At 38.2% G+C, this 21,571-nt stretch overlaps 1 protein-coding gene across 3 annotated transcripts in view; it reads left to right on the top strand.

Moving 5' to 3' along the window:
* TOX (thymocyte selection associated high mobility group box) overlaps positions 1-21,571 on the top strand; it is a 182,797-nt gene that overhangs the window by 95,627 nt on the left and 65,599 nt on the right. For all 3 annotated transcript variants that reach the window (XM_083451149.1, XM_083451150.1, XM_083451151.1), the window contains exons 2-3: positions 5,848-5,913; positions 17,649-17,891. In XM_083451149.1, coding sequence (XP_083307275.1) covers positions 5,848-5,913; positions 17,649-17,891 — 309 coding nt within the window. The remainder of the gene's footprint in view (positions 1-5,847; positions 5,914-17,648; positions 17,892-21,571) is intronic.

Below are 21,571 nucleotides of genomic sequence, written 5' to 3' on the forward strand. Positions count from 1 at the left end.
GCCCTCTTCCCTTGTTAAGCTCGGGGTCTAAAATAACATAAGAATACCACTGTATTTATCTCAGTGGTGTGGACAGCCAAATGAGATGTCATCCACTATAGCTTTGTTCACAGTGAAATTGCATCAAATAAATCGCCAGTTTCTCTTGTGGGAAGACCTTCTTGCAGCACCTGTTGGTTCCATCACGATCATTGTGAGGAGTCTCACTTATAGGCCATTCCAGTCTTAAGTGTCTGAACCCAGGTAGAACATATCTCAACCCAGCAGGATCTCATGTGCACCTTCCCTTAATTCTTCTACTGCTTATGTTTTCCACATCCATATTTCTTGTGTCACAGGAGGTATTCAGGTTTATCTCCCCCTCCCATCCTTAATACCATTCACAAACCTTTGAATTCCTGCTGCTGTATTATAACATTCTTCCACAGAGATGTGAAAGCCATCACAGTTGATGTTTCTTTCTGACAATAATCCTGCAATTACCCTTACAGTAGTACCTTGGGTTACAGACGCTTCAGGTTACAGATGCCGCTAACCCAGAAATAGTACCTCGGGTTAAGAACTTTACTTCAAGATAAGAACAGAATTCATGCGGCAGTGGCAGGGTGGCAGTGGGAGGCCCCATTAGCTAAAGTGGTACTTCAGGTTAAGAACAGTTTCAGGTTAAGAACGGACCTCCAGAATGAATTAAGTTCTTAACCCGAGTTACCACTGTATTTATTTTCCTTTTACCTTACTCAACTTATGGAACTACACAGCCCTTGTCATAGCGTCCTAGAAACTATCTCCATCCCATCTATCACAGTGCTGAGAAACATCTGTTTAATGAACCTGACATCCCCTATACCCTTGGTAACAATTTATTTGTTTCCTTATTTGTATTAGGTTGTTACTCGTCCTTCACTCTAAGGTCCCAGGGCAGGTTGCAACAACTCAAATAATACAAACAAACACAAATGCAACACCATAATAACATTAATTAATAGTTTTCAGGTAGATCACAAAAATAGTTTGCAGCTGTCATGGCCAGCGAAAAGGGAAAAGTCTTGGTGAGATATGTGACCTTGATAATTCTAGCTCAGGTAGAATTGAAATATTCTTTCATCTGTTGATGCAGGAGTTGAGTCTTTGAGAGTTAATGTTGGCTTTGCTCTCCCATTTGGCACTGCAACCAAGGGTAATATATTATTTATTAACTTTATTTAATCACTTCTTAGTGAAAAAAGTCTCAAAGTTTCTTATAACAAGTTGAGAATGCAAAGATTCCATAACATAGCCAAAAGCAATGAAAGCATGCATGATGCTAGAAGTGTTCATCCAGCAGTAATCAAGAATAAGAAAAATACCACTCCCCACCCAACTAAAAGAACATCAAGAATAGCCCCCCCCCCACCAAAAAAACAGCAACAAACCACACAAAGATCCAGATGCCTGGGTAAACAACAACATTTTTGCTTGGTGCTGAAAAGCTGAGAACGTTGATGCTAAGTGTACCTCCTTTTGGAGAGTATTCTACAACTGGGCTACCACTGAAAAGGCATTTTGTACATTTTAGGACTGCAAGGTCTTTGGTCGGATACTTGCATCCTTTAAGTAATGTTTGTGTTGGGTAAGTACTAGTCTGCCTATGTTGGTCAGCCAAAGGACACAAGGGTATATTCAACAGTTGGGACTTGCATAACATAGACTGTAAACATCCCTGCTTTAATTATCTGTCCAGAACATAAATCCTTTGTTTGGTGACCTAGTAACAAGCATGTAATACAAATGGGCACACTTACGGTAGCTTTCACTGACGTTTTTCAGATCTCTTAGCTGGCAGTGAATGTAGAGCATTGATACAGAATATTGCATATTGCAGTTTGGCAAAACGGTCAGCAGCCCAAATTGAGCGTTTTAGACCTTTTTATCAAGGAAGTGAAATAAAATTTACTGATGGGGAAGAAATAGCAGAAACTTTTTGGGGAAACAACTCTGGTGCAGATCCTGAAAACTTGAGCTGGTGGAACCATTAGAAGGCAAGATTGTACAAAGTATCAGAATTTCACTTACCATAGCAATCAAAATCCCTAAATTTTATCTGCACAACTTTTTTTTTAACCTCCAACTGGAAAAATGCTACAGCTATTTGTTAAGTGTTATTCTGCTCATAATGTTCTTTCTTTGTATCAGTCTTGGTTTTACACTTTATTTTCTGTTGCTCTCCATGGATGGTCTCCCACTGTAATAGTTCCTACACCTGATTTTCTTCTGCTTGACTGTATTATATGAAACTTTAGTATATGCAGACCTTTCATGTCCTTCACATTCTAGCTTGACATTTCTTCTATTAAGTCTTTGAGATGTAGCATTCTAGCTGACCAGGTACATTCAGATTGTTCAATATATATATATATAGCTCAGTTTGGATTTTAGTTCTCAGACACACTATTTTTGAAAACAGATGAGGATTCTTGCCATTAGTAGTGCTTCTCTCACCAGCTGGTTTTTCTTAATTAATTAATTTTATTTTTAGTTGTTTTTAGAGGGGATAATAGCCTTCTAAAGGACTTGTACACATCAACAATGCACAATCTAATTAAGTCATTGATTACATGGTACTAAATTGTCTTTAATTCAAATAACTTGGTTGGACAGCTTGTTTTGGGCCACAATTCTCAACACAGTTACCTGAACTAAATGGGACATGCTTCTGAATAGGCATGTATAGGAGGAATATCCTGTTAATGCATGTCTGCTTGGATGTTCCACAGTACTTAAAGGGTCTTACAGCCAGGTTACATGACACATTCGTCATATAATTTGCCCTTGACTACAATTGTTTTCTTTTAAGAGATTGCCATGTCAAATTCAGACTGAAAACCTAGCATTTGGGGAGCGAGGGTAGGGAGGCTTTAATTATTCTCCCCCGGAGTGCTTCCAATCTGGATCGTGCACCTACACACCAACAATTTGGGTTGGCAAAATTGTCCCATCAGAGTAAAAGGAAGCTTTCCAGACACAAACAAATTGCAGGCGTTGAGGAGGTGCAGTTCAGATCCCCTCATGCTAATGACCTGATTCAACTCACCAGCAGTGGTGGGGTGGAGTCACCCTCCTGACATTGGCAGGGCTGGGCTAGGGTATAGACACAGCAAGATGAGGACTACATGAGTGTAATGGCAGGAATCTCAGCAGTGGTCAACCTGTGCACAGAGATAGCCATAACCTCACCACCATCCTGCCCTAGGCCCATCCAGCTAAGCAGCAGTGACTCTGGTGTCAGGAGGGCAGCACTGAAGCTCCACTTCCCATGTGCCAGCATGCTGGCAATTTGTGAAGGATGAGGTTTGCACCATGATAAAAATCAATTCGTGTGCATAAGATTTTAATCCAAGTTGCAGGCACAACCACCCACTCCTATGCCACATTAAATATTTAGTGATTTGAGCAGAAAGGGTTGACTATTTTCTGCCATACAAATTTCAAGTAAAAGTCCTACTGCAATGTTAGGGTACAGTGTTAACTGCATAGTATTTTTTTCATTTACAAGGTGTATAGAATCCTTCATTCATTTCAAGTCATACTAGGAATCATGCTACAGATTCCTGATAGTCTTCTTCCCCTTCTTGTTGGTTTCACCCAACTGCTCATGCAGTACCAATTTAATGTGAAAAGAAAATTTGTCAGAAGTAATTTATCATGTTTGAAGTATCATATTAATTTTCATATAACAATGGGTTTCAACTAGCATTAGCATGGCACTTGGAAGCCCAGATATATAAGCTCGGGCTAAGTATCATATAGCTAAAGAAAGCGTAGTCAAACCAGTTAAGCCAGAGGACTATAAATATTCTTGGATTGACATCAGTCTGGCTGATGAGTTGATTCTAGTAAATTAACAGCACAGTCCCATACTGAGAGGTAGATTCCATTAAATCCAATGGAATGGTTTTTGGCTTAAGAATGTCACATAAGAATCTGAATTTGAACATTTATATATGAGCATACTTCAGGCTTGTTAGATCTAGTTTGGGGTGGTTGTTTTTAGAAATCCAGGATCTACCAACCAGAGTGTGGTGCAAAAGACATATAGCTAGAAGTGAAGAACTAGGTGCCTCTGAGCACATTCCAAATCCAAGGATTATTATTTTATTCAGTATTGGAACTGAATTCACAGCTCTCTCACACAAAAGTTCTCTCCTGGCTACCTTCATTTCAACAGCCTAGATTAGGTAGGAAAAAGACATTGTTGCTATTGTTAAACAATTGTGAGTCAGAAAACCTCACTCCAGAGTCAGTAGACTTTCTCTGGGCTGTCTAGGGCTGTGTTTTGTAGTAGGCAATTTGTTGTCTTGTAGGTACAGCAGATTAAAATGATTTTACTTTCTCCTACTGCAAATGGTTTTCAGGAATGGTGTGAGTGAACAAGGATGGCGAGGAAGCTGGGAAAGAGTTCAATTTTAACTCCTGTCATTTTAATTCTTGTCAAGGATGATAACAGGGCAATCCTATACATGTCTACACAGAAGCAAATCCCATTGAGTCCAGTTGTGTTTCCCAGGTCAGTGGGTATAAGATTGCAATCTAAAAAGGCTAGCTTTGCACAAGTCAAACACTGGATACAACAAGCCAGAGAGGCTTCCAAAACTCCCCCCCCCAAAAAAAAAAAAAACTGGTTTAATTAAAACTGTTATCCTACCCACATTCACCTGGAACTGTGCTCCATTCTACTCAATGGAGCTTAATGCTAATTAGACTGTATAGGATTGCATTGTTTAGTACTCTAAAATAACATGATACAGGAAAGTGATTTGGTACAAAAGGTAGGTTTTGTAACTTGAATGCTGTTGGGATAAAATCCTGGCTCCTTGTTATATACTTAAAAAACAAAACAAAAACTTCATTACTTCCTTGCTCTAACTTTATATGATCTCTTACACCTGTGAGTAAATTGCACAAAATATACCCAACAATACCGTGGAGAAACAATTTTAACAAGTATAGTACAATTCTCAGGATTTGTCTCTTAATCTTCTTCTAAAGTTAAGTAGGAAACCAATGAGAATTACATGCACATTTAGATGCATACTTAAGAGTGGAATATGAAGTATGAAATAAACAACACTTGGCGATAAAAGGTGTCTTCATTTCATAGTTCTGTGTACTTGATGGTATTTATATAATAGATTATGTAATGTTACACTGACAAAGAGATTTATCACACAACTGTATTGAGTAACATGAAATGTATATCTATTCTATCAGTTTGGGGATGGTAATTTCAGTTAAGGTAGCAGAGAGTAATTTATTTTCACTCTATCAAGTCAACTGTTGCCTTAACATGTCTTTGTTTAGCTACATATATTTACCACCTCAAATTTCTAAAGCTTTTTCCTTTTTTAAAATGGGTATTTAATAAGTATTTAACTAATTATAAGTTGTTATTTATCAGTACTGAAACATATATTCTGTAAAGAGCCATTTTCAAACTTTTCCATTATCCTGGTTTTCTTGTAAAAAAAAAAAAATCCATTCACTACCGCTTACTGCAATAAGTATACATGGTGCACAAAATGAGCCATTTTGTTTTAAAACAGATTGCAGATGAAAGGAAACCATTCATTGCCTGCTGTAATTACTAGAGCACTAATTACTCCTAATCACTGGCATCCAGGGTCAATAAGGATGACAACAGGAACATCAAAGACAAGACGTGCACTTGCAGTCACACATCTTTTAAACCAAGCTATAATTTTTTAATGGCGACCGTTTGTCACTTGACGCTAGAAGCGTTCAAAGTTGCTAATTTTTAATCCACAGATAGATAGATAAATAAATGTATATTTATTTCTTTTTCATTTGCAGTTTGACGGTGAGAACATGTATATGAGTATGTCAGAGCCGAGCCAGGAGTACGTGCCAGCCAGCCAGGTGGGTTAATTAATCTTCTCTGCCTTGTTTCAAATTGTAATTAAACAAATTCAAAGAGTTGCATTGCAAATGAGTGGCACTATCAGTAACTGCTGCAATCAGAAATAATCATAATTTATAAACAAAGCATTTAAGCCTTGTTTCCAGCTAATGAGATAGCACTGATAAAACGCCAGAGTTGGCAGTTGTTGAAGACACTACCTCGTTTGCTCTCCAGAATGCAAGCAGCTGTTTTGCCAGCATGATCATTCCCAAGCAGTTGTTTTACCTTTAGGAAATCCTCTTTACAGGTGCATGCTATTTGTTTATCTGACTACAGACAACTTCATCATTATAAGCCACAGGTGCCACAAATTGCTTAACTTATCACGTTCAGGTCTGTTTGGTCTAAAGAACTGGTGTATTCAATTGCAAGGGCACCCTATTCCCCCCAATAAATTCTAACCCACCACAGACCTTCAGAGTTACAAAACAGACCAGACAATAAAATACTAAAAAGCAAACAAAAGTTCATGCTGAATCAGGTCTGGCTAGTCCAGACATTTTTTTCTGATGTTGGCAGGTAATAATCCATAGTATGTTACAACTTTCATTCATATATATATATATATATATATATATATATATATATATATATATGAAGGGTATGTGGGTGGGTGGTTTTATATATATATATATATACCAACTATATATATATATACCGTTCATTCTGTAATTAAACAAACTTTAACATGACTGGGCCATGATGTTAAATATTTTCTTTTTTAAAGCTGTGTTTAAAAAGAGAGTGTTCCCAGAAGATTACTTCCCAGTTGCCTGCTGAATTCATTTTAGAGTTCCTTTTGGAACTTCTATGATTGAACTTGCTTGGCTAAGACTGCTATAAACTCTGCACGTAGTTTTGAATAGAACTGTTTGATTAAAAATTGGGGGTGGGATATTCTTCTTTAACCTTTACATCCAAAAAACTGTCTTGACAAGTTTAGCAGTACTGTGTTAGATTAAAGCAACCAGGCATCATCTTGTTCATGCCTTAAGGGCTTTGAAGCACAAGGGCTAATTGAATTTGTTTGAAACTGTAGAAGTACAAACTCTCTGAATGATTGCTGTTACAAAGCAGCTGCTACCTTTCAGAGAATCATTATGTCTGTCTTAAATAGTTTTGAACAAAGAATGTACCTCCACATTTTCCAACTGAGCCATTTTCCTTCTGCTGATATGTCTATACTATGCATATTAAAACACCAGGTATCACTTCCTTGGGATATTTTAAGGTATTTTTAGAAGTTGGTTACACATTTTATGCCACAGGACCATCTCAGGTATTTACCAAAAGGATGCTAAAATGCCCTTTATTGGTTGTAGGATTAATCTGTATTTATGATTTTACTCAGAGTATATCCATTGAAACTAGTAGACTTGAGGTTGTCATGTGCATTGTTTTCAGCAGGTATACTCTGAAAATGACTTAATGTTATCTACAGCCTATACTTTTAAACTTTAAATACATGTATTCAAAATGCGACAAGAAAGGAAAATTCCACAGATGAAAAATGTTCATGCTGCTTCTCATGAATTTATACTTCTCAACGAGAAATAAGATGAATGTACTAAGAAAGCTGAACTTCAAATTCCTTATGTTCACTAGAATGTGTTCATATTCATAGAGGCATCTAAGGGCCTTATTCTAAGGCTTTAAAAGTCAATTCATCACCTTTAGGCTAACATAAGTAAAAACTCAACTGTCAATCAGGAAAAAAGTATAACATCAAACATCTGCATAGCTTGGTAATCCAAGACAACTTGCCTCACAGCATCACTTGACAATTATCATTTCTGTTCAATTTTCAAATCAGTACATGCTTTGGGACTTATGTACTAAGTTGCTAAGTAGCAACATATGGCTCACTACAGTTCCTGTGATGTTGCTGCAAGCAAACAGCATAATTCCAGACTTGAAATGATTTCCACAGAAAGCCGTTCTTGGAAATGAGCCAGAAGTATAACTATACCATAAAAAATAATGATATTCTTTTAGTTTGTCCCAAAAGACTGTTTGATGCTGCTAAGCTTGTGTATATTTTATATATGTAAATATTGTATTCTTGGTGACAAATATCTGGTGTAATGTTATGCATCCCAGGCAGCTTTTAAAATATTCTCAACGCTCAGATATTCATTATCACACAGTAAATGATGACGTTTTCATTAATAATTGAACTTCAGTGTGATGATATTTAAAATAGCATGGAATGTGCAGCCATTAGGGACTCTTTTGCCTTTGCCTCATGGCAATCTTCCATGGTCATCTGTGTGCATCTCCTGATAGTATTTTCCATGTGACATATCATGGAACTTCTTAGAGTTGAGTATTTTCTAGAAACTTGAAAAGATGACCATAGTATTTTATCAAGTCCCTTGGTTGTGATTATGGAATAATCACCCTGGAGAACACATCAGACATGATGCCCTACGGAATGGGCATTTCCTGTTTCCATAAGTATCTAAGATCTAGTGCTTTAACATATAATGATGGTTATATTTGAGATTATGAATTAATTTCCACCAATTCCAGCTTCTAAATCAGTGAAACACATCTGAAAGGCTCTATAATTACTTGATAAGATGGGGTAAACTCCTTTTTATTTTTCCCCACTGCATGTAATAGGACATGACCTTTGCATTTTGCTTTCTATTTTTTTTGTTGATGAATTGGTCTTCCAGGCCTGATATTGCACCCCTTTATTTTTTACACTTTTTTGTTATCCTAAACAGCTTTGATATTGGCAGTCTGGTGCCTTCCCTTTATAGTTCAATGTAAGCCTGGATTACAGTTATTATTAATTTTTGTGCAAGGCTATACCTCATTAAAAAGATATGTTAATTTAAACACTATATGCTATCTATAATGTGTTATACAACTTTTATCAGCTGCAGTAGCTGGCTTCTCTGTTAATCAATAAAACAAAAATAACAAAAGCTATTATTTTATCTTCCAGAAGGCAAACAGAAAATCAATCATCCAATGATACATTTTCAGGAAAGTGCTTGGGTTATTTCCTCCCAGCTCATAATGCCTGCTTTTATTTTCCGTGTGAGATAACATACCCTTGGATGGTTCATACCCAGTATAAAATGCCCCTTAAAATATGCACTGTATGTTCTTCTGTGCTTCTTTTCAGGTGTAAAAAGTACCCTGCAGGTATCATAAAATGTAGGCTCCTTTCTAGGAAACTTTCTAGGGCAGCAGTTTAAAGATAAACAACCATGGGGAATATTGAATGAACTTCATGAATAAGATGACCATCTAGGTCTATCTGTGGGCATTAAAGTATTTTGAACAACTTATTAGGCAAACGACTATGGACCTGTTCCTTACTGCAAAGGCTCCCTCTGTAAAGTGAGCTTGACCTGTTGACCCTTGACCCAGTGAAACAATAATGATAGGAGGCTACAAATTAATCTAGTTAATCTCACAATGTCTGGCATCTCAACAAGCCCAAACTAGTTACTCAAACCCGTCTTCAGCATAGCATTCAAATGATTACTCTGTGCAATCCCAGAGGTATTCATTACAGACAAAATTGCTCTTGCTGCCTTGCATACAAGCTGAGTTTTCAATGGGAAATGAAAGGCTGCCTGGAAAAATAGGACACCTAATTAAGTTAAACTACTCTAGCATTTGGCTTGACATCTTCATTACTCAAAATTAAAAAGATGCTTCACTTGAGCACACAAGTTACTATTGTTTATGTTGTTGCCTTAAATTGGCGGCTCACACGGCAGTCTGTTTTTCAGAATTATATCTTTTAATAGCTCGCATATTTCTTGCAGTTTATAAAAATGTCTGAAGAGCTACCAGAGGTACTCATAATAGTCTATATACTGTAAGTACAAATGATTGCATATCCAGTCCTAAGTCTCAGCTGTTAGATGTTGCGCTGGACTCGCACACAAGGCTTACCCATCCTGTGACTCTTTATTGATTTAATTTTTTTCCCCATCCACCCTAATTTTGCAGATTAAATTGAATACTCCTTCCAATAACTGTGTCCCCAAGACCAGATTCCTTCTCCTTCAAGAGGTGCTTGGGACTGTATGGCCACCTAAGAGTTGTTGTTTTTTTAAAGTAGTCTTTTCAGCTCCCTTTGAGTGGTGCTCAGTGGAGAAGCAATACAGCAGAATTGTATAGAGCAGCAGTCAAAATCAGAAAATGGAAGTTCTTTTGACAATAGCAGAACGGAAACTGAATCATTTTGGCTCAATTTTACTTCTAATTCTGAATTAATGGCTTGCATCCTAAGATGGAAAGAGATTTTTACTGATTTACTTTCCTGCTTGCAGCTCATATGACCCTCACCCCGAAAAACAGCATAAGAGGTAACATGGGGGATTACAAAGGAAGATGGAACTGGTGACAGTCGCCCCCTCTGTTTCCATTCAGATGCCCCTTTTGTCAGGAAAGGACTGTTTGTGAGTGGAAAGTCACCTTTAGATCCAACGCGCGTGTGTGTGTGTGTGTGTGTGTGTGTGTCTGTTTTAATGTGCAGTAAGCCCCAGTTTACATATGGTAATATGCCTAAAGCTAAAACTGTGTGTAGTCAAAACACATTGGGTTAAATGGGGAGTAGGTTTACCAAAGTCATTTCCTCCAGAATCCCAGTCTCTTTCCTTACCTTTTATACCCGCCCGTCCCCATTTTTCTTTTCTTTTTTTTGCTACTCTCGTAAAACTGAATGCGCACAAATTAAATGTGTGTAATTTGCAGGCTTACTGTATATAGTAGAATGGAGGTGGATTCAAAAGGGAAATAATACTAAGAAAAATTTGACTGTGTTAAAATACAGCTGTCTTTGTCATATTAGGGTGTCACCTATTCACATACAGGAGTGTATTGCCCCCTTCCCCACCATCAGATTAATTCAGCTAGAAAATAGGTTCTGTAAAAATTAATAGAGAATTAGTAAGAGTAATTTTGGATTTCACACTAGGAAACCAAATTTCCTTTCTTTCTGCATAGTACACCTTGTTGTGTTCTGATATGCATTATGACGGAATGTTTTCATAGTAAGCGACTTTAGGTTTGCAGCCTAAGACTATCACAGTAATGAGGACATATGAAAAGCACAGCATCTTCATTGCCAGTTTTAAAATCAAAGATGTTAATGAAGCATCTGACAGGTTAAATGTGGTGTATAATATACATTGTTGTGTAGTAGCAATGTTAATATTAAGACATATTTTTATGCTGCAGTTTGATTGCTACATTGTTTTTAATGGTGTGGCGTTGATTAATTCTACTGCATTTCTTTCCAGTATAACTTAGGCTATCTGACAACCGAGTCTATAAAACTGTACTTGCAAGCAAGCATCATTGATTCCAGCAAAACTTACCGGTACTTTCCAGTACTTGTGTTCAGGGTTGAGGGATGAAAATTATCACTTGGACATTTATTTTCATACTAAAGCTCTATGCTTCACAAACACTAAAATATAAAAGTAATGGGTGGCAGACTGCATGGCTGATGTAAGGAAAGAAGAAGAGGAGCAGAAGGAAATCATTTTCAATGGGTTTTTAAAATCTTGTTTTATCTATATGTGCCACTTTGATAGCTGAAAAGTGAAGTAAAGATTTTAAAGAAAAGAGGAGGAGGGGAAAATACTCTAAAATGTAAAAAAAAAAGTATGTTCGGAATGGAGTGGAACATCATGAACCTCACATGTTCTAACAGGATGCAGTTTGATCTCTTTACATATAGAATAAAAGACAACCAAAAATCACAGTTAAGAAGAAGCAAAGAAAAAAGCATGTATCATATGACAGGACTCAATTATTACTTTTGGATAGCTTTATTAGGAAAGGACAAGACCTAGTCCCTGGTAGCACTATATATTGTTGCAAGCAAAGATCAGAATGCTATCTAAAAAATACGTATATGTACAACTTTGGAAACGAACTATGAAAGTCCAAACCCTGCAACAAACCCAGATACCAACTCTGTCCCTGTATCCAGGAGTGAGTGGCTGGCGTGGAGGACCACAGATCTAATCACCTGACATTGTGTTGCTGACATGTACTGAGCAGTGAGGGGCAGGGCACAGTGGCAGTAAGGTCATACTGCCCCAATCTCACACACACACACCGTCCTCACAGTCTTGGTGTGTGGCAGTGACACTACTGCTATGAGGCAGCTTTGTGGGCCCAGTGCTCCCCAATGACCATTACTGCTTTTACCTACTTGGGCAAAACTACTACAGAACCTAATAATGTCAGCCACAACTTCAATGACTCATTCACCCGTTCATCTTCCAATGTGATATATATCATCATCTGGCAGCAATGTCCTTCTGCATTCTGTCTTGGACAAACAGGCCAGTCTCTGCACAAAGGAGTAAATGGATACAAATTTGATATTAATATGTATATATTGCTTAAGACATTTGGTAGTTTTTAAGGTGCCACAAGACTCAAACATGCCCTTTAGTATCTTTGTCAATAGTGTGCATTTTCTGCTGTTTGGAGAGAGGTAGCACGTATGCAGCAATAGGACCATACTGGTATTTCATCAGACACTGAAAAGATGCGGGCATGGTGAGGGTTGTAATAATGACCACAAGGAGCTAATGCTGCTTGGTTACTTTCTGAGTAACAGTTACTAATTACCTAGTACAATCAGTGAATAGATTATTGCATCCGCAGCTATTTAGCTGCCTTAAATTTCCATGGAAATGGGGTTCTATCTGTTGGCATGGCTTTTTCCTTTTGCTGCCAGCAGCAATCCTATACACACGAGGAGTAACCCCCATTGAATTGAATGGGACATAGTTGTAAATATGCATGCATAGAATTATGATTGGGTCACTACCTATATGAAAATAGTTGGGGAAGCTATTCAAATGGCATGTTTAATTAATAAACACCTATTTCCTTTTAGGGGACTCTGAATTTGCTGCTTTAAAAATCAGTTATGCAGCAGTCAACATTCTCCTGGTCTTGTAGTGGAAAAATAATGTTTTGCTTGAAGCACTGCCCTTTATCTAATGTGAATTAAAGAAACTGATGAACACTTCACAGGGAAAATGTACCTTCTGCAACAATATGCTCTTGATGATTTCTGCTTGACTTAATTTATTGTGTGTGTTTTTAAACGATTGTGACTTATTGCTGTTGTCTGTTCAATAAAGAAATATAAGAAATTCTTTACAGGATCATTGACTTAGACATATCAGTGATGCTGTTGGACATTTTTTGTTGAGTGTTAAGATGATTTGTAAAGTAGATAGAAGTGTTGTACAGTAATGTATTATATCGGGGGAAGAGAAGCTGTCACCTTCTAGATGTTGCTGGACTACACTCCTATCATCCCTGACCATTGGCCATGTTGATGGGAGCTGGAGTCCAATAACATCTGGTGAGCCATAGATTCCCCAACCCTGATTTTTTAGTTCTACACTATCCTAGTTTCTTTATGTGTAGTTGAAAAATGTTGACCACTGCTTGGTTCTTCAATACTCCTAACTTTCAGAAAGATGCATGTTGTGGCTTTCCCTCTGTTTTAACAAATTATGTCTACAGTAGTCTATTCCTAGCTACAAAAATACTCATTTCCATTAAAGTCACTATGATGTAAGCATGTGTAATTGGGTATAAGCTACAAGGCTTGACCCAATGAAGGTGCTAAATAGCTTACTAATGATTAGGTTGCATTTTGCTACCACACTAAGATCATCATTCTTTCTGTAAAGTATGGTCAATAATATTCATGTCTTAATAGATTTGTGGGGAAAGAGAGGTGGACCGCAACTGCTGGAAAGCAGTCAAATTTTAGTGATTGAATTCAAGCTAGAATTAGTCACTGAACAAGCATCAGGAAACAAAGCCATTACCATGTAACCCAAAGGAGAAAGGTGGCATATATTTATACTTAATTACTATCTTTTCATTTTCAAATACTTTGATGATAGTCAGGATGTCATTATAATTATTATATATTAGCTTCACTTATTAAGTCATGCTCTGTGCTTTGCCATGAAGTGTTACTGGGCATATTTTACAGTCCATTTAAGAGACAATAGTTTACTCACTTAGCTGGTATTGTGTCAGGCAATTCACTCACATTGCTGACCTTCAGTACATACTGGAACCTGATAATTTGTTAGAATGTGAATGACTGGATCCTATAGGATATAGCATACTGTTCTGTCACAAGACCTGATATTGTAGGCAGATACACTGACACATCTCAGTTGTATTTTAAATTAGTGGTGGGATGTGGGATTCTGGCTTTCATAAGTTCATTGACATAGTTGGAAAAATAGGTAAAGGTACCCCTGGCCGTACGGGCCAGTCGTGTCCCACTCTAGGGTTGTGCGCTCATCTCATTTAAGAGGCTGGGAGCAAGCGCTGTCTGGAGACACTTCCGGGTCACGTGGCCAGCGTGATGAAGCTGCTCTGGCGAGCCAGCACCAGCGCAGCACACGGAAATGCCGTTTACCTTCCCGCTATAAAGCGGTACCTATTTATCTACTTGCACTTAGGGGTGCTTTCGAACTGCTAGGTGGGCAGGAGCTGGGACCGAAAGACGGGAGCTCACCCTGCCACGGGGATTCAAACCACTGACCATACGATCGGCAAGCCCTAGGCACTGAGGTTTTACCCACAGCGCCACCCGCATCCCTCTGAGTTGGAAAAATAGAAATGGTCTAATTTGTTAGTTTCCACATAGTGAACATTTCTTTACTATTATGTTGCTAGAGAAATATTTATAATACAGTTCCACTATGTCTAAACTATCTCTAGCAAAACATAGATTGATTTTCATATAATAAGTGAGCGTGGGAGACTCCCACAGTGAAGTCACCATCATTTCACTCTCCTTTAAGTATTACGCAGATGCTCTTAACCTGCCCTCTATTCCTCAAATCATGGATATCCTCATATTCTTTACATACAATGCTGCTTCTCCTTCCTTCCTGTTTGGCCTATTCCTTTTGAATAGGTTATACCCCTCATTTTCTACATTCCAATAGTGAGTCTCATTCTCAGGATCCAGCCCTGTGTGACATGTAACAAGGTGAAGGTGAGTTAGTCACAGGTAGCTTGCTGAGAGCATTAAAACTTGTGGTTTAGTTTATTCTACATTGCCATAAGGCAGCTCTAAAAAAGACACCATGTTAAGGTTGTCTTTTTGCTCATTCACCTTGATATACAGCACAAGTTGCTAAGAATTCCTTGTGCTTCCCAGCTGTTTTTTCAGTAAGAAGCAAACATTATACGTTTGGCAAAGGGGTGTTTGGGTTAGAATCTCCAAGCCACTCAGCCATCCAAGGCATGTATAACAGATTTTCAGTAGAATATCCTGATGATTCACCTCCAAACTTACTAGCAAGTATCTGAGTCAAACCTGGCAGCCATACCTTATACTGAAGCCATACCTTATACCTTATAGGTGGGATTGATGGGCTTCTCCTGTTGACCCACAGAAGACCAATTCCCTTGTCCAGAAGGTAGGGATCTTGGACTTTCCCAAGGCATTCTCAGTCTTTCATGGATATCCTAGTTTCTGTTAGGAGAGGCCCTTCCTAAGAAGTTCTTCTTTTTTGATTGGAATACATGTATTCCCAGAACTTGACACAGTCATGCATAGGCAAACTAAGGCCCAGAGGCCGGATCCTGCCCAATTGCCTTCTAAATCCAGCCCACGGACGGTCCGGGAATCAGCATGTTTTTACATGAGTAGAATGTGCCCTTTTACTTAAAATGCATCTCTGGGTTATTTGTGTGGCATAGGAATTCGTTAATTTTTTTGCCTCCAAAATATAGTCTGGCCTCCCACAAGGTCTGAGGGACAGTGGACCGGCCCCCTGGTGAAAAGGTTTGCTAACCCCTGATCTAAGTCATATTTCCTTCTAAGCTAGTAAAGGAGAGCAATTATAACAACAACCCTTTGTGGGGTATCGGAGTGCATTGCCCATTGCAGTTTCCCCTTGGCCACAATATGGCCAGAATGGAAGCAAAGTAGGCAGATTGGAAGCAAGAGATTGAAAGGAGATAGAATTCAGGAGAAAGCAAATTATACCTGTGTATGTTCTTCAAGTCATTCAGGAATACTTGAGCATTATAAGCCACGTTGCTGAGGCTTTAAACCAGGCTTCCTCAACCTCGACCCTCCAGATGTTTTGAGACTACAATTCCCATCATCCCTGGCCACTGGTCCTGCTAGCTAGGGATCATGGGAGTTGTAGGACAAAAACATCTGGAGGGCCGAGGTTGATTAAGCCTGCTTTAAACAGTGCTTCAGTAAACATGCACCTGAAGGGAGAATAATTTCAGGTGTTCTAATGCTTCTACAACAGTTTCAAAGGCTACTGTCTTACCCAACTCTCTTTCTCATGCACAAGCCCCTTTCACAAAATAGTTCAGTTATAAGAATACACTTACAAGACTTTGTGCTGATGAAAACAAACACAGCACAATTCTGAACACTTGAAGAAGAAAGGAAACGAGTTTTCCTTTGTCTTGCTGACATCCAGCATAATTCATTTGGTTCACTGTTATTTAGAAAATTATTACTCTGCTTCTGTTGGATATTTACCATCTGCCTAATTAACACCACCAGCCAGCAGGAAGAAAAGAAAAAAACCTTATGCAATCAAATTATCGTTTAGGTGGATGACTTTACATTAATTTGTATGTAAAAATAATAATAATTGTAATTTGGTATGTGGTTACAAAAATACAACTTGATGCAGCTGGATAATGCAGGCATGGAAGCAGTACTTTGTACATGGATCCAGGCTGCATCCAGTTTCTGTTGTTGGACTGAAAGTCATGAGAGCTACTCCTCCAAACAGATGGTAGGAGCTGTCAGGACCATTAATTTGTTGGGTGGACAATGGGTAGTACTGTAAACACCATTCAGATTCACTCCCAAAACTGTTTGCTTGTTTGTTTGTTTGTTTGTTGGTTGGTTGGTTGGTTGGTTGATTGATTGATTGATATGCCACCCTTCATCATAATATATCAGGGCGGTTCACAGATTGTAGGTCCTGAGTCTTGATTGGTGTATATGTGTGTAAGGTTAACATTTGCATCCACAAGTGTGCATAGAGCTGAATCTACTTGTAGATACCCACGGAACTGTATCAGAAACAGACTTACATTCTGTTTCTAGGTTAATTTGGTTCTTCTAGTATAGCTGAATGAATGTATTCTTCTCCTGTACACCTTAGAGCAACATTGAAGCACAATATTTCTCCCCCCCCCCCCACACACTTCTATTATTTTTGTTCTTGAGTGGCAGGGAATCTTATGAGCTCTTTTTGATCCAATGTTAATTTCATAAATTGCATTCCACTTCCAAAGTTCCCATGAAAAAGGTATTCAACCTGATCAAGACTCTGAGAAAATTGTAATGGGGCCCTTGAATTCAGCTGCTGGGGAGGGGGTTTTCTATCTAATGGAAGCTGTGAAAATATCAAAGGTTTTATGCCTTTGAGGCAATTTTTATTCTACACACAGTAGTGCAATTGCTTTATTACAGTGTAAGGGTGTTTAAAATGGTCTCTTTTCCAATGCAGAAATGACTGCTTAATACTATCGAATTTGAAAGGGGAATATGGTCATTTTGTTTAAAGTTTGCGGTGTTTTTATTTATCTGCTGCCTTTTATCCTACCCTTAAGGCTTAGGGTTCATGACATTTTAACTGAAACTCTGCTTTTCATCTTTCCACAGTCTTTTCCTGGCCCAAGTCTAGAAAGTGAAGATTTTAACATACCTCCCATCACTCCACCTTCATTACCTGACCATTCACTGGTACATTTGAATGACACAGAATCTGGTTATCCTTCACTGTGTCACCCGATCAACCATAATGGCCTGCTTCCATTCCATCCACAAAACATGGACCTACCTGAAATCACAGTCTCCAATATGCTTGGCCAAGATGGAACACTGCTTTCAAATTCACTGTCGGTGGTAAGACTTTTATCTACATATTTTTCAAAGCATGTTTCAAGTGACCTTATATCCTTCTGTAATTGAATTTAAGCATCTAGTACTGTTTCGTGGTTTGCATATGTAGCTTTCTTGATAGATATGTCTGATATGCAATGGTTTGAGCTAGTGGCTGGTGAACTCTTCTTGATTCAATTAAGAATTAGACTCGGCAAACAAAACTGCCCCCACCCCCAAGAATCAGAAAATATTTGTTTCTCTTCCTGAGTCCAGAAACATTTAGGGTGTGTTGCTCTCCTGATGAGCAGAATCAGGCCCAAATATCAGGCCTCCCACTCCTTCCCTCAAATATACTGGGTATATGGTAGAGAGCTATTCCTTAGGCTTCCTGGTACCTGTAACACAAGGGAGAGAGGGAGGGGAAACCCTGGTTTAGGCTTCATAGTGGAACCTTTGAAGGTAAATGTATTTGATTTATAATTAAGCTAAGCATTGTGAGCTGGAAATATTCATAGTTTCCAAACCAGGCTTGTAAAATCTTTGGTTACATCACCTGCTTAGATTTAAACTTACATTGAGACACAAGTAGAGTTCTTTCAATTTGACTGGATATGGTCCAAAGTAGTTATCTAGAGTAGAAAACCGTAGATCACATTTGTACCCATGGCAAGAAATCCACAGCTGGCCCTGCTTTTTCTTGCTTCTTATTATCACACGTTTTGTTCATTCCAGTGTTGGAAAATAGTTGAGGACTAGACAGTCCATTGAATTTTCTGTTCTCTTTTGAGGTCAGAGCTTGACCATAGTCCTTCTATTCTACTGGGTGAAAGGTTATTTTTAGTAATTTTGGGAACTACTTCAAATTTGCTTCAGTTTCAACTTACAGATAAAATAAACTATCCCAGCTTTACATAAAGGAATGATATGGAGGGTCTTAACAATAAAAAAGTATAACTACCCAGAGAAGGTAAGGGTAAGCATCTGGCACTTCAACAAAGTGCTCCAGCAGTGCTTCATGGATGTGACCCCTTCTGTACTGAAGTTAGAGTTTGGAAGCTGAGTGTTCCCTTAAGTATTGAAGCTTCATATCTGATTCTTGCAAAGAAATGGGAACAATAGAACTTTGAGAGCTTATAGATCATTGCGCTGAGCAACTGGAGCAAGGGAAAGGAGAGCGAGGCCAAGGGATGCAAGTAGCCAACCTTCTTTTGAGATCTTAAAGTAGGACAGGCAGAGAGAAACTCAAAACTCAAGGGGAGAAAAATGATTTAATAAGACTCAAATAGTTTGTTTACCCTTGAATTATGTGTGATCATCGTTATTTCATCACAGGGTATTTATTTATTTTAGGAAATGGATAAAATCATTCATATTAAAGCAATCTCTAGGCGGTGCACAATAAATAAAATGTAGAACAGCAAAATCTTTGTTTAATTCATTCTTTCTCTGTGTTCATCAGAGCCCTTCCTTAACACTTCTCAGAAAGCTAAAACCTCAGTCTCGGCCAGTGGACATCAACGAGAATGTCATCCAGGCAGGAATCAAGCAGTGGAGATAGGGACTAGGCCCCTGGAACTAGTGACAGATATTACAGGAAAGGGTACATGCAGAATCATCAGTGATTCACACAAGCAACTGTATGGAGCCAACTCCTAGGGGCCAAGGTTCCTTTGCCCCCCCCCCCCCAAATAAAATAATTGAGCACCCCCCCCCAAAGTTGATGGGCATTGCCATTCAAGTGGTTTGTGTGCCCCACATCATGTGATTAATTATGCGGGGTGGGGGAATCCAGAGATGAAGTAGGCAATTAGCTGCCAACTACTGAGTCATAATAACTATTATAGCCCCAATTCTGTCACTACTCTTTTTCTTGTATCCTGGCCAAACTTGCGGCAGAATTTTTTTTCTTCCACACTTTTTCTTTACAGTCCCCAATGACCTAGCTGACCTCTTCAGCAAGTGCTCCTTCTATATCTTAAAATTCTTTTATGTTGCCTAAAACTAAACCTCATTTTCCCCGCCTAGGTCCCGAATCCATCATCCATCACACCTTTCCTTTTTCTTTAGCAGTCTGAGCTCGTTCTTGGGAGCTCATCAGTCCAAAGCAATTCAATATAGCACTTACTAGATTGTATTGAGATAAGACCTCATTCACTGACAATGGTTGTTTTGGAAAAGGTTGGTTTGGGGGTTTTTTTATTGTAAAGTAAGAAACCAAGGTTAATTTTTTTTTGTACCAAAGAACATCTATGTTCTTTTAAAGGTCTATTATCTGCATGGCAGTTAAAATAGAGCACATATTCTTTCAACATTATGACATATTTTGGAAACTAAAGAAGGAAAAGATAAGATGGATTTCACTTTATCTGAGTGGTTTAAATTTTTAAATTGTGAAGTTTAAAGTGAAAAAAGACAGTAAAAGGCAGTAAAAGTGATGGATTTATTTCTGAAATGCTCTTTTTTGTACTAGCAACAAAAGCTGGGATAATGCAGGTTTATTATCTAGCTTAGCATATATTCAAAGCTCCCTTTGCATTCTAAAGGCTACTGAACAAGTGTTTTGACAATGATTACATCAATAGGTAGAACAGAGGACACATGAAACTAAAGTAGAAATGTTTCTATAAGTTTGTAGCAAATGCAGCATATCAATACATTCAAATGCTTTCACTGTAGCATTTCCAATTTGCTGCTTACAGGAAAGAATGACATATTGAATAATACCACTTTCAAAGAGGCCCATTGTTGTTTCCATTTCTGAAATATTCTTAAATGTTTGCATTAATTTATTTTATATAAAATTTTCAATATGTCAGAATGTTATTTGATTTTAAAAAAATCTATAGAACACCATAGATCAGATAAAGTTACCAGATTCAGAATAACGAAATCATTTATTTAAAATAAAATATATATTATAGGGATTCAGTTTCTTCATACAAAAACTCAATATCACAGCATTAGCATTCCATCATATTGGCTGCAATAAAGGCTGCAAACTGTTATATAACATTTCTGCACCAATAGCTGAAGCCTATTTTTTATTTTCATGAGAGGACTAAAGAAAGCATCTTACAAAACACTGGAGGAAATGGAACACCTCTACTTTATTTTTCTGTATCATGTAACATGTTTATTTTTTTGTAACTGGTGGTAGTGAACCTTATGTAAGAAATGCCAGCTGTCTGTAATGACAGCAGCATTTTTTATAGTTTGAGCTAAGCTCAAGTTACTTGTGGATCTCAGCTTGCATGTACTCAGAAGGATTTTTAACTTCCTCCCTTCTCAGTACCACTTTCCCTTTAACACATCAGAAACTTCTGATCATCACTCTCTCTCTCTCTCTCTCTCTCTCTCATCTTCCACCACTTCATGTGAAGCGAATCTGTGTGTCACATAAGTGTGAGCTGAACTCTGAGTGCTTTATACCTTCACCTGGTGTTGGCTGATTACATTTGATTGCTGAGTCATCCTGAAAACCAGGGCTCGCAGTGTGAGAGAAAACAGAAACCCTGTGACCCAAATGTGTGGGGTAAATAACAAAATAATCAGCTGTGTGCCTAGACTCAAAACACAGAGCTAAACACAGGGCTGAACTCTGCAGCAGGGGAGATCACCCAGTAGCAGAGTTTAAAGTCAAGCAGAAGTATAACATTAGGAATACAGTTTGTTAGACACTTTTATCTCATTTAGTCTTCTTG

This window comes from Podarcis tiliguerta (assembly GCF_965153285.1).
Source record: "Podarcis tiliguerta genome assembly, chromosome: 7".
NCBI classification, from domain to species: domain Eukaryota; kingdom Metazoa; phylum Chordata; class Lepidosauria; order Squamata; family Lacertidae; genus Podarcis; species Podarcis tiliguerta.